A 14,865-nucleotide genomic window follows, 5' to 3' on the forward strand; every position below is an offset into this window, starting at 1 on the left:
TCATTGCCAGGCAGCCTCCACAATTTTTTGGGATTCTAGTGCCCTTTTTTCTTTTGGGTGGTTCATGTTTTGGGGGTTTAATAAATTTGGCCAGATTTCTTGAAACAAGAAGGTGGGATATATGCCATCTTTTCTAACAAGACCAGAGTTTCCCCAGAAGGTTTCCCAATTATCAGTAAAGCCCACATCATATTTTGGACACCACTCCGAGAGCCAGGAATTCGATGAGAATGTCACTACTGGTCCGATTGGGGAGGGGACCAGAAAAGAAGAGTCTGACAATATATTGTATTATTTAATTTAGTTCAGTTAATTACTGTTCTTACTGTCTTGGAGCAACTGTAACCACGTAATTTCCTCAGGGATGAATAAAGTCTGATTCTAAATGTTTTGGCAAAGTTACACAACAAATAAAGATTCATTTTAAATGTCTCTGATTGATTTAACAGGATTTCATTATTATGGGAATTACTGTTTCATGAAATTTCCATTTATCCTTAGCTAACAGTTTCAGCGTTTTTTCAGTGCCCCCTGCTCTGGCCCCTGGACAACAATTAGCAATGGTTGCTGGTGTCTCTAGTCTCTAGTACTTTCTTAAAACTGAATTGCCAATAACCAAAATTTTTTCCTTGGTGGGTGTGCACGAGTTCTGTTTAGGGCTGCAGCTCCAGAGAAAGAGAAATGCTGTCTATGACCCACAGAACAACATCCACAGTCAAGCACAGAGTTACATTATGCTTCAGGGCTATTTTTCTGGTAAGGGTAAGGATCTGATGAGGATGATTTTACCACAGTGAGAGGACAATAGTTGGGGCCATGTATCATGAAATCTTGCATAAGAAACTCCTTTCCTCAGCCAGAACACGGAATGGATTGTGAATTGGTCTTCCAGCATGATAATGATCACTTACCATTAAGGCAATAATGCAGTGGCTAAATAAGAAGCATATTAACCTCTTAAGCCCCAACGCCCCCTGATACGGGGGCAAAAGGCAGGAGATCAGTTAGGCTTGGGGCTTAAGAGGTTAAGGAATGGAGTGACCTAGAAATTCTTTAAACCTTAAACCTATAGAAAATCTGTGATGGGAGCAAAAGCTTCAAGTTGCCTTCAAGTAGAGTTTCTGTAAAGGGGAGTAGACCAAAAAGGTTTTCTCCACCAAGTACTTGGTCATGCTTTGCTTGTGATTCAAATACGTATTTCACTCAATAATGTCTGCTGAATGTGTTTTTTCTTGATATTTTCTTTCTTGATATTGGTTGATATTTTGACTCTCTCCGTGAAAATAAAAGGCCCATAAAAATTTGAGACTGTTCTTTATAAGTGAGGAAACTTAAAAATTCAGTAGGGAATCAAATAATTATTATTCATTAACATTTTGATGGACGCCAATTGGAATGTTATTATTATTTAAATGTAATATAGAAATAAAGTGCCCAACAATAATTATTTTGTCTATTTTGGTCAAAAGATGATAAGTGTCTATACATGTCGCCACTGGTTACATTTCAGCATTACATTTATAGATCTGTCATTGATTCGACTGGATATCACTTGAATATCACTCCAGTAATTCTTCCCCAGCTGTTTTAAATTGGTTTCAACATCTCCTGCTGGAGCCCATGCAGCTGGGAGAGCTAGAGTGTACTTTAGCTTCGTATTTTTGAGTATGGCGTACATAGATATGCTTAAATTAAGTATTTTAAGGAGAAATGACACAGGGAAAAAGTATTGAACACACAAAGAAAGTTGGGTACAAAAAGGCATGGAAAGTCATGACATCAGCTGAAATCTATTGCTATTAAATCTATTACTAATCTAATTACTATCAGTAAGTAGAACCTCTCACCAACAAAAGCTTTTGTACCAAGTGTTTCAGTAATTTTAAAAATTTCAGTTAGCATGTTTAATATTTTTCCCTGTGTTGTTTCTCTCACATACACTATGTATATATACCTTTTACATTCATATCTCTTTGAAACTGAAATCAAATGTGAATCTCAGGCCAGCAAAATTAGCATTTAAAAAATAAAATGGAGACTGATACTTTTCAAAGGAAAACCATATAATCAATATAAAGTGATGTCTGTCTGTGTGTGGTTTACAAAGAGCTGGTCTACTTGTCAGCTGGTCTAATTTCCTTTGAATTCACATTCCTTCTTCAGTAATATGAATTTGAGTTCCTTTAAACTGACTTTTATTTGCTTATTATTTTAGCTGGACTATCTCAGGTTTTAGTTTTAGTTTTAATCATTATTGTCTGTGAAGGTTCTCAGTCATCCAGATCATCGTAGTCTAAGGAAATTTAATCATTATTCTTTACATAATCATTATTATTCTTTATAAAATCAATGAATTTGATTTCTTTTTTTTTTAGAAGGTAAAGCAAAGTAATAGGTAAGAGGAATGTATAAATCCCTTCAATTACCCCCCCAGTGGTTCCCCATATATATTATTACAGGCTTTAGTTTCTGGGAAATTGGGATTACAACATATAACAAGCTTGACAAGGAAAGATTTGCCTGTGGTAAACATTTTTACCTTCAGAACAGTTTTCACCGTGGAAGGGACGGTAGCAGTCACACTGGTAACTGGTCCACAGGTCCACACACCGTCCATGGCCATTGCAGGGTTCAGTATTACACCATTCAGTCTTAGTACATCCCAGTTCATGGCCTTGGTCCTCTGGAAGTGTTTGTGGTAGAATAGGCTTAGAGTCAATCATCAGGTCTTCCATACACCCAATGAATCCTGCACCACTTTTAGAGTACTCTAAAAGGTCCTCTGGTGCTCCGCCTATATAAATATGAGTAAAGGCTTCAGAGAGCTCGAAAGGTGGTTCACCTGCACCACTATCTATAACTGTGCATCCATCATTGTCACAGTCAGGACCTTTCAGATTTAAGACTAGACCTTCCTGAGCCATAAACACGTGAGCGTCCCTCCATTTTCCATCACTAACCAAGCCAGGAAATATTACATCCAACTCCGATTCCTCAGAAGAGGCTTTTGCATGAAGACTACCATTCACAATCTCTAGAAAGAGGTGGTTGTCCACATCCCCTCTGAAGAAGACCAACATATTAGATATAGTTGTCCGGAAGCGAAGCTGTATCCCGAGACCTTTGTGAACATGGTGGTCAACTTCCCGGCGAATTCTTTCTTCTACAACAACTTGAATGTGAATAAATCCAGGAGTGGAGAAGGAGAAAGTTGTTCTGGTGGAGCATTTCTCATCTAGGAATCCATGAGGGCACAAGCATGTGTGACCATGTTCTCCATCCTCTAGCCATGGATGGCAGGTGGCTCCATTCTGACATTTATGGTCAACGCAACCAAGGAGTTTCAAATTACAGTGACGACCTCCCCAAGGAAGGTCACCTGCAGCTGCCTCAGGACAGTGACAGGTGTAGGTGGCCCTGCCATCTTCACACCAGCCACCGTTCTGGCAGGGCTGGCTCTCACATTCATCAATGTTCACTTCACACAACTCACCTGGAAGGAGAAAATTGGTGGTTAGATATGGTGGAGGTAGATGACCACCTGATACTGTGCTGTATTAGAAAAAACAGAGATGGTAAATGGACTGGTATATAGCGCTTTTCTGTTTTATCTGAAGACCCAAAACGCATTACACAACTTGTACATTCACCCATTCACACCAGCACTTTCTTTCTAAGTGCTTCCTATCTAACATTCACACACATTCATACATGCATTGGAGAGCAGCATGGGTTCAGTATCTTGACCAAGGGTACTTCTGGTAACCCACAAAGTGACCTAGATGAGTAGTTTTGCTGTCCAGACTTATATAAACAGGTTTAAAAAAATGAATAATAAAGATTAATTGTAAAAATAGAAAGTTGTGTAAAGGTCACACACAGGAGTATATTCCTCATCTTCAAGGTGAAAATCCCAGGAGACAAAGACTTTTTTTCATTTGTTTGTTTTTAACAGAATTGAAATCCAATGTTGCTTAATTGTGTGCATGTATTACTAATTTATTTTTATAAGAGAGAATGGTCACCTTTTGTTTAATTCACTATAAACTAGGAAACACAGACACACTAATACAGAATTTAAATTTTGAGTGTGACAGGGAATTCTGTCTCTGTATTACAAGATTATAAGACCCACCTAAAAATCCAGCAGGACATGTGCAGGTATATCCATTGATCTTGTCTTTACAAATGCCTCCATTTTGACAGGGTTCAGATTCACACTCATCAATGTTGACAGAGCAGTTCTCTCCTGTTATACCAAACAAAATATAACATTATCAGTAGTTTTAATATCTATCTATCTATCTATCTATCTATCTATCTATCTATCTATCTATCTATCTATACGATAGATAGATAATTCTTTGTTCACTGATTCCTTTACTTTTATTGACCTGCAAATCCCGACTGACACTGGCAAATATATCCAGCTGCATCTGCAAAGCTCAGCTCCCAGTCTAGCTCCCAGTGAGATGCATCAGAGCGTTCAAAACACTCCCCATTGTTCTCACAGGGCTGATCAGCACACTCATCTATATCAGCTTCACAGTTTGGTCCTTCATAACCTAGAGAGAAAAAAAGGTGTGCGTCACACACTGAAAATATTTAAAAAACAAACACACACAAAAAAAAACATGACTCTGATTTAGTGAAGTGCAACTCTGATTTCTTCTGTAGGCAATTCCAGTATCTCATTGTGGTTTGGTTAAAAAACACACAAAAACAACAACAACAACAACAACAACAACAACAACAACAGATGGGGGTGTTATTAGAGAGAATCGTGAACATCAGAGGCATTCACAGTTTGTACTCTTGTGTCTGGGACAGAAATGTTTGGATTGGAGCTTGTAGATCAGTACCTTGCCAGCAAAGACAGGTGTATTCTTTGACTCCTTCTTGACAAGTACCACCATGCTGGCAGGGATCAGACATACATTCAGGAATATCTATCTCACAGTGATTGCCCTCATATCCTGTATCAGAGCAGTCACATGCATAGCTGTAAAAGACACAAGGATATCAACATTTAGAGAGCGTGGAACAAAGAAACAAAAAAAAAAGTTATGTATAAACACATATTTGATAGTGAATTATATAGGCAGATTGACGGCATTTTTGTCTTAAGAGAATAACAATATTATTGAGCTTATAGAGCTAAGTGGAAGTTAATGACATAAAAAAGTAATTTGAGGTCATGGAAATTCATTATCTGATCTGAAGCAACTTAAGCAGAAATTATTAAAGTTTTAATTGTGTTACATTTAAGATGCATTACATTTAGTTACATCACATAAGTATTGTAATGTTTATAGCTAACTTGCAATAGATGAATGCTGAATATCTTTGACAGCTATAATGTAACAATTTCTATCGTGAGGTAGCCCAGCATTTAAAATAAATATATAAAATAAGCATATGAGCATGGTGAATGTGGTTAAAAGGGTATTCTATACATTAGTGCAGTAGCTATGATAATAGAAACAATGATAATGACATTACTAACATGACAAAATTAAATGAGCCTTACAAGGACTAAAATGATAAATACTGCACATTGGAAGCCCAGAGTTTTACATCATTTTATAATGTAAGCCCGCAATCTGAGGCAAAGTGCTCTCATGGGGTGATACGGTAGTATAAACTCATAAAGATAAGAGGGGTCTGATTATTGAAGACCTTATATTTGAGGATCAGGATTGTAAGTTTGATTCTGGATTTGACAGGGAGCCAATGAAGAGTAGCCAATATAGGAGGAATATACTCTCTCTTTCTAGTCCCTGATATACACACTGAAGGACATATCCTGGTCAAAAACAACTCCAAGATTCCTCACAGTGTTACTGGAGGCCAAGCAAATACCATCCACAGTAAGCATCTGGTTAGATACCATATTCTAAGATTTTAGCGCTGAATACAATAACCTCAATTTTATTTGAATTAAGAGGCAGGAAATTAGAGCCTGTAGTTTAACTGATTGGTGTGTATTATCTGGCTTCATGGATCGATAAAGTTGGGTATTATCTGCATAGCAGTGAAAATGTATGTTATGCATTTTAAATGATACTGCCTAAGGGAAGCATGTATAAATGGTCCACAGAACCCTGTGGAATTCCATAATTAACCTTAGTGTGTAAAGAGGACTCTCCATTTACATGAACAAATTGGAGTCTATTAGAGAGATATGATTCAAACCACTGCAGCACAGCAGCTTACAAGACCTACTGTATACTCAAATAGCTGCCATAAAATATTACAGCCAACAGTATCGAACTGAGCACTGACGCTTAGCAGGAGAAGCCTGAGATTCAATTCAATTCAATTTTATTTTATTTTATTTTATTCATATAGCACCAAATTACAACAACAGCTGTCTCAAGGCGCTTTATATTGTAAGGTAGACCCTACAATAATACATACAGGGAAAACCCCAACAATCATATGACCCCCTATGAGCAAGCACTTTGGTGACAGTGGGAAGGAAAAACTCCCTTTTAACAGGAAGAAACCTCTGGCAGAACCAGGCTCAGGGAGGGGCGGCCATCTGCTGCGACCGGTTAGGGTGAGAGAAGGAAGACAGGATAAAAGACATGCTGTGGAAGAGAGCCACACAGATGAGTCCACTGTCAGAGGCAACTAGTACTGTTTCTGTACTGTGATGAGCTCTGAAACCTGAATGAAACTCTTCAGCTCTTCTTAGATGTGTTCACTATGTTCATTATCCATTTTGGATAATCCATAACACTGGATAGAGATCATACAAAGCCAGGCTGCATCAGGCTATCCACAGACCACCCATTCCCAGTTTACTCCTCATTAGTTTGTGTGGCTTTCACCACACAAACCTGAAGTCTGTTTTACCAAAACAAAAAACAACACAAAAACATCCACATGGGAACATGGAATGGAAAAACACTGGACCAGGTCTACACTGAAGTCTACCCAGCCCCCATCTCAGAGAGTCATGGACTAGGTTTTTTTTTTGATTCCCTCCCCTCTAGCAGGCTCGGGGTCAATAAAGCACACACAGAAAGACTGAAAAAGAGCTTCTTTCCAAGGGCTGTGAAAGCTCTGATTGAAGATTGAGCTGGACTGGCAAATTGCACCTTACACCCAACACGTCAAATTCATTGGACATTCACATGAGCCATAATTTGTCTGATATTTATTATTATTTTTCTTTTCATAATTGCACTATTGAACTCAAACTACTTAGTAATAGTCAATTTAGTACCTCCTATTTCTTGTTTTCTTTTTATATCATTTATTCTATATGCTGCTTTGAAAAAGACTGCCATCAAAGAGTTTTGCTGAACAAAATTGCACAATGGCAATAAAGAGCCTATCTAAAATAAGGTACAAGGATTTTTTTTAAATATGTTAAGTTATTATGATTATTATGTCTATTTTTCATGTTCAAAAAAGCACACATTATAGTATATGATATTACTGCTTTCCACATGTTTAAACTGTATGTTGTGTATTAACAGCCTCCTGCACAAATCAAACTCTTGCACAAATCATTAGTGTTGACTGAGAGAATTAGTGTGACTACTCGACTACTGCCTTTAGTGGGTGTGATCAGCTCCTTAAAACAGTAACCTGGTAGCTTTCTAGTATCTGTCTTTAGTATTTCATGGTCTATGCTATTGTGACAGCTATAGATGGACTGGCCTACCTGTTAATCATATCATGACAGACTGCACTGTTCTGACAGGGCATACTGGCACACTCATCAACATCAACTTCACAGTGGATGCCACCAAATCCAGGTAGACACTCACAAGAGTACATTCCTATGAGGTCATGACAATCGGCTCCGTTGCGACAGGGATTTGACTCACATTCATCTATTTCAGTCTCACAGTTGACTCCTGGAAGAGAAGGGGGGAGTCAAGCAAAGGAGATAAATCAAAGCGATGAAAGAATAATAAGTTGTCATGTCAAGAAAACAAAGCACAATCAACTACCCATTGAGATCAGCGACCATCAACATTAGTGTGCCTATTCTCGTCTTCAGATACCCTTGATGATTAAAAGCTTCTGGTAAAATCCTTAAACAAACTAATTGAATGAGAGATGAATCTAACCTAAATGCTTAAAATACTCTCTGTGCGGCTGTGCCCAGTTTATCAACGACAAACAAAACAATAGAATTAGCAGAAGCAGAAATGCGTCTATGATGTGAGCGAGCACCGGTCTTCCTACTGATGCATTCTTAGTGAAAATGAGTGTGTGATATGAAACAAAAATTTATGTGTGGACTAAGCAAATAATCAAATCAACCAGTTTCTGTTCAGACCAAAATTAGTGGTAACATATACTGTTGAAATACATATTTTGGAAGTTTATTTGTCAGCGCATTAACAATGTGGAGGTTCTTTCATTTTTCCACTTTTTCACAATACATTTTGTAATTAAAAAGGCAATCCCCGTGGTCCATTGATTTAAGGTAGCACCTTGCTGCAGTTATGTACAAAACATAAAGACTCTTTAGCTTCTGCACAACTGAAGAGTTAATATATTTATAAAGACCCTGAAAACTTTCTGTGAAATTGGGAGCAAATATACAATGAACCAGTGCAAAAATCTCAGAAGAAATTTGGAAAGCAGGTTAACTTCCTACTTCTAAATTCAAATAACCCTGAGATTTTTGTACTCAGTCCTAAAAATCTTGGTTAAACATACCGGTAGTATTTAACCAGATACTTACTCTGGATGGCATTACCTTGGCCTCCAGTAACACTCTTGGAGTTGTATTGGACCAGGATATGTCTTTTAATGCACATATTAAACAAATATGTAGGACTGCTTTCTTCCACTTGCACAATATCTCTAAAATTAGAAATGTTGTGACTCAGAGTGATACTGAAAAAGTAGTTCATGCATTTATCACTTCTTGTCTGGAATGAAGCCTTGAGTTGCCTTGAGTTGATTAGACTCGATGGAGAGCATATTCCTCCCAAACTGGCTTTGCTTCATTGGATCCCAGTTAAATCCAGAATCAAATTCAAAATCCTCCTCATCACATACAAGGTCTTAAATAATCAGGCCCCATCATCTCAGACTGCTGGCTGTTGGCTTTTTACTTCCACCTGTCACCAACTGCTTGTTCATCTGTTTTTTGTTTGTTTGTTTTTATTTATTTATTTTTTACTGTTGTTGCTTTCTCTGTATTATTACTACTATGGAAGTCTTGCCTATGTGAGACTTTGGTTCACATTGCCTAAAAGTGGTAGGAATACAAAGTAAATGACATCCCTACCTGTAGCTGGAAGCACATAATACATTTCAGTTTGATGAATAATTTCTAAAAATGAACATCTGTTTTATGTGAGAGAGCACTCCTTGGGAACTCCTACCGTAGATGTTGCCTCTGCCTATACTTGGATTAACTTTGGTTAAGGTGGGCTCATGAATTTAAGTCTGTTTGGTGATTATATTTTAACAATTCCATATCTCAGTTTGCTGAGTGCATTTTCAGATATTCTGGTCATATTCTTTGTTACAAATTGCCTGCTCATTTGAGAGCCATTACAACTCTGTGTACGTTCAAAAACATGCTCAAAACCTTTCATGCATACACTTAATTGCTACTGTTTTGTTTTGTGGTGCTTTGTTGTTTTGCTGTTTTCATTGCATCAAGGCACTGTAAACCTTTGCAGGTTCTTATGTCTTTATTTTCTCTGTTAACCACATTGAGTTTTCATATCATGAAATGAAAATAAATTGCCATTTAAATAAATTGTAATTGGCCTTAGCCACTTTAGTATTAGTATAGTTTTAGGCCTTTTTAGAAATATATGCCTATAACGTAATATGGACACAGTTTTCCTCTTTGATGTGTGTGTATGCAACTTTTGAATGTACCTTTAAAGCCCATCAGGCACTCACACTTATAGTGGTCCTTCTCATTAATGCAAGTGGCGTTGTTCTCACAGGGTCTTGAAGCACACTCATTGATATCAATTTCACAGTTATAGCCCTGAAAACCTGGGACACAGAAGCAGTGAAATTCTCCCACTCCATCTATACAGATGGCACCATTCTGACAGGGCTCTGATGAACACTCATTTATATCTTCCTCACAGGTCTTTCCCTCAAACCCAGGTGCACAATGGCATTCGAACCCTTCAGGTTGTAATAAACATGTTCCATTGTTCTTGCAGGGTTCATCAATGCAGTCGGTTACAGGTGTCCTGCAGTCTCGTCCTCCATACCCAGATGGACACCTGCAGAAGTAGCCATTCAGTTGGTCTACACACAGAGAACGAGGCTCGAAACAAGGATTGCTCTGACACTCATCCACCTCCTCTGTGCAGTTATCTCCTGTCAGTCCATCTGGACAGATGCAGTGGTACTCTGTGGTGCCAGGAACACTACTGCAGTCCTCGCACGGAGCAAAAGAGCAGGCGTCATAGAGTTCATCACAGTTTTTGCCCATGTACCTCACCCCATCTCTGGCACAAATACAGGCATAATCATCCATTGTGTCCACACAGGTAGCACCATTTTGGCAGGGTGCAGACAAGCATCTGTCTGCTGTGGCTGTGCAGAATGTTCCTGTGAGAAAAAAAGGAAATACATTGAGTTAATGTCTCTGTTTAAACATTTAATATGTCTTCTATGTTCTATTGCAGCGGTCCCCAACCTTTTTTGCGCCACGGACCAGTTTATGCCCGACAATATTTTCATGGACCGGCCTTTAAGGTGTCGCGGATAAATACAACAAAATAAAACTAGTACCGGTACCGAAAAAAAGAAAATTTATTCATAACACACGTGAAAAGACCAAGGAAAACCGAGTAAACGATAAAAACGATAACAAAATAACGCTGAAAACCGATAAAAACCCTGAAAACTATACATTTCACACCTGAGCCTCAACTCTCGCAGCCCGGTACCAAACGACTCACAGACCGGTACCGGTCCGAGGCCCGGGGGTTGGGGACCGCTGTTCTATTGGGTATAAAACATGGATTTATGAGATTTGAAAGTCATTGTATTCTCTTTTACATTTTACATAGCTTCCCAACTTCATTGGGATTGGGTTTATTTCCAGGCTGGCTGTGTAGAGCAGATCATTTTCTAGGTTTCTGTGTTAAAGGTTGGTGGGTCGATCCCTCGCTGCTCCAGTCTACATGTGAAAGGACTGAACAAAATACTGAACCCCAAGTTGCTCCGGATGTGTTCATTGGAGCATGAATATTAGTAAAGAAGAAGTGAGTGAAAAAGAAGAGGAAGAATATGCTGTATCTAATTGCTAAAAAGACTCTCAATATCTTTTACTTCATTCCAGGCTAATATATCCGATTTTATTATCCTATTAGAATACTGATGCATTAGTATTTAGTATTTTAGTACTTATTTGTGTTTTTTCATCCATCATAATAGATAGAAACTTGGACAGCCTTTATAAAATCTGTCAGATTGTCTCTTTTCAGTTTAAACCTTTCCGAGCATACATATAGCTCCGTGGTCAAATCACTCCCTTACCTAGTCCCTTTCATTCAGCATATTACTGCCACCTCCTCTGTATTCTCAAAGTCTTGTTACAAAGATGACCTATACAAAGATGAGTAACTGGAGTGTGTGGCAGACATGACAGCTCTCGATCAGAGCGTAGGAGAAAAACTATATGTTTGTCCACTGTACAGATTTCCTGCAATGTACAGTGTTACGTTTTGTTAAGTCTTGGTTTTTTTGATAAACTCCTCATAATTTACTGGTGTTTTTGTTTTTGTTTTTTTGTTTTTTTGTTTAAATTTTATGATGACAAAGTTGTTCTTGAGCTGGTCTTTAAATGTGTAAATCTTGATTAAAATTCCTTTTTGCTTTTAAGTTCAAATACCCCCTACCACTCCACATCAGTCAAGACCTTGTGTTTCTCTGCATGTTTAGTCTCAAAATGGCAATTTTAATTGTAATCTAGACAGACTTGACAATTTTTACAAAGTCACAAGCAAAGGAAGATCAAAAAATGGCCCATGTCTAAACAAGGATGGTTTATTCATCAAAATTATTAAATTAAATAACTTTTTTTTGTTTTTTTTGTAAAAAAAAAAAAACATGTTCACAGGAGCAGAACGGTAGCCCAATATCACAAAGAATCGTCACATGATATCAAACAGAAGCTGTCAAATCAGTTCTCTTGAGCAGGCAATCATGATGAAGCAGTTCGTTTTGATTCAGGCTGGTCTTAATATTTCTGGCCACCAGATGCCACCAAAGAGGGCTGTGTTGAAAAGCTTCAAGTAGCACCTCTACTAGTAGATCCTTCTTCAATACAATCTTCAGTAAGTTTCATTTGGCCATTGACCATAACTAATGGGAACTAAAACCTACACTGGAAAAACACTGTAACTGCCAATTTAAGGCAGATATGCAGTATCTAAATATCAGTCCATATTTCACATTTGTGGGTATCTAGGGAAAATGGCTGGGCAAGTACAGTGAATTCTTTCAATACATATTAATGTGTGCCCTCATCAGCCAGTGCTACTAGGTCTCAGTAGAATCAGTTCACATTCCTTTTAAATAGGCCACTCTCAACACACTATCCAAAATACCCCAGTCTACCTCCCGGTCCCCAGTTCTTTGATCAGTGTTATGGCTCCAAATTCTCACTGGAGTGGAAGATATTAAAAGTGACTGAGTTGCAGAGGAGAGGAATGTGGGAGCAGAGTGACAGTGTAAAAGAAAAGAGAGATAAATAACAAAAGTAAAGAAACATGGTTATGATTACAAATTGTCTGCATTTTTTCTGTTACAAAATTCTGTTACAAAATAGAAAGCAATCAAGCCAAAAGATTATACGTGTTATTCTTTCTTTTTGCTCTTATATGCAGTTTATGTTCCCAGTTTTCATCATAGTGAAAAGTGGCATACACAAGTTGCAATTGCGTATAAATTTATTAGACCACCACCCAATGTAATGTTTATGCCACAGGTACCCTAAGCTAACAATACTGGTAATTAACGAAATCATTTTTGGTTATTCAACATTAATTTGTGATTTATCAAACATTTAAAATTTGTTTTATGTCTAAAACATGGAAGTGTGACAAATGTGCAAAAATATAAGAAATAAGGATCAATGACTGTAAATATACTATGCCACAAATCTTAACTTCCATCATTATAAAATCATAGACCACAAAACCTCAACCTGGGATTACATCACCTACAGTGCTGTTTTGTTTTCTTCTTTACACCAAGTCAAATCATACTGTGAACTTTTTAGAACTAGAGCATTTAGTCTGCACATCTTTATTTTTTAAAAGCCTACTGAGTTCTCTATTCTATATCTGTGTCTGACTTCTTGTCTTCCATAACTGCTCTGTGCAAAGCTTGAGATTTAGAATCTCAAATGCTGTTATCTTCAGTGACAGCAGGTGTAGCAAAGTTAGAAAGTGATGCAGTCAGATCAGGTAAATTTTTAAAGTCCAAGGAACAGATTAAACATGTACAAAGGAGAATTGTAGATTTATACAAGTTGGAGAGGTCTCTTGGAGGCATTCCTGAACAACCACAAATTCCAAGTTCAAACATCACATAAATCAGTTCAAATAGTTTTTCTGGATGTATGACTTTGAGATAGGTCTGGGGAAGGATGAGGAGAAAATGGTTTGGAAATTCAAGAATAACCTAGGAACCACCAAGCTCAAGCCTACCGTGAATTGGAAACCGCCAGAACACCAGTATCACTGACACTGTGCCCAGTGAAGCAAGTTTTACATCACTGTGGACTAACTGAAATCATAGTAGAACAGTGATATCAAATGATTGCTCACAGCCAGAGACACTACCTTTAAATAAGAAGACATCTCAGCTTATGGGACTACCAGAGCAGACTTGAGAAAAGCTAAAAGAAATTAAATAAAAATAAAAATAACTACATGCTAGGATTGGAGAGGACTTTTGTAGTACTGGCAGCAGACAGCAGATGTGGCAGGGCACTCAGTCCATCACAGATCATACCAATAAAATGTAACATGTACAAACCAACAACTTTGTCAGCATCCTAGATTACCTTAACTTACCTTAATTGTACAATTTGATAGCTGCAATAGCCCAATATTTCGGGTCCTCTTTTCTATTGACTCATCAGGAATGATGGTTTCTCCATTGAATCAACAGAAGGAGTAGCTTCTCCTAATGGTGTACATGGATACCCACTACAGTCCTGTGCTGACCAACTGGCAGAGGTACTCACACATCTTTATCTGGAAATCTTGAGAGATGAAGACAAAACTGCCCACCATTCCTCGTCTCGTGTATGTAAAAAAAACAACAACCCCCCCCCAAAAAAAAGTTCTTACCCCAACCTTTTCAAAATGCGTTAAATGACTGATACCCACTCTCATCAAGGAATCCATCCCAGCTGATCTAGATCAAAACCAGATTGTCTACTGAGCAAAAAGATCAACTAAAGAGTCTGTGTGGCTCTTACACACAGCCCTTACTCATAGAGACAAACACAACATTTAAGTCAAACTTAAGACAAACTTCTCAAACTAGTGCCCCCTCAATATGTAACTGTATATTATATTTTCTCATCAACCACCCTCAAAATGTTAAGATAGGGACAAGCACACCATCTTCACTTTGAGCACTGAAGTTCCCCAAAGCTGTGTGCTGAGCCCCTTCCTGTATTGTCTGTATGCACATGACTGTATAACCATCTGTGTATGTTGTTACGTTTCGGTGTTGTCAGTGTTTTGTTTTTTGCGTGACTGTCATGTATTTCCTGCTTTACTTTGAAAGTCTGTGTCATCTTAGTGTGTTCAGTTTACGTTTCCTTGTCTCGTCAGGTCTAATTTGCCCCAGCTGTGTTTCCCTCCTGTGGTCCATTCCCTGATTGCT

General features: G+C 38.0%; 1 protein-coding gene across 1 annotated transcript in view; it reads right to left on the bottom strand.

Annotated features, from left to right (window-relative positions):
- crb2a (crumbs cell polarity complex component 2a) overlaps positions 1–14,865 on the bottom strand; it is a 50,632-nt gene that overhangs the window by 20,084 nt on the left and 15,683 nt on the right. The window contains exons 2-7 of the mRNA XM_085280457.1: positions 9,871–10,563; positions 7,679–7,874; positions 4,863–5,002; positions 4,395–4,565; positions 4,136–4,249; positions 2,540–3,493 (exon numbers count right to left, since the gene is read on the bottom strand). Of these exons, the coding sequence (XP_085136583.1) occupies positions 2,540–3,493; positions 4,136–4,249; positions 4,395–4,565; positions 4,863–5,002; positions 7,679–7,874; positions 9,871–10,563 (2,268 nt within the window). The remainder of the gene's footprint in view (positions 1–2,539; positions 3,494–4,135; positions 4,250–4,394; positions 4,566–4,862; positions 5,003–7,678; positions 7,875–9,870; positions 10,564–14,865) is intronic.

The sequence above is a fragment of the Mchenga conophoros genome, linkage group LG7, assembly GCF_057382185.1.
Source record: "Mchenga conophoros isolate Kocher_MC1m ecotype Shallow Benthic linkage group LG7, M_conophoros_male_GT1.1, whole genome shotgun sequence".
Lineage (NCBI taxonomy): Eukaryota > Metazoa > Chordata > Actinopteri > Cichliformes > Cichlidae > Mchenga > Mchenga conophoros.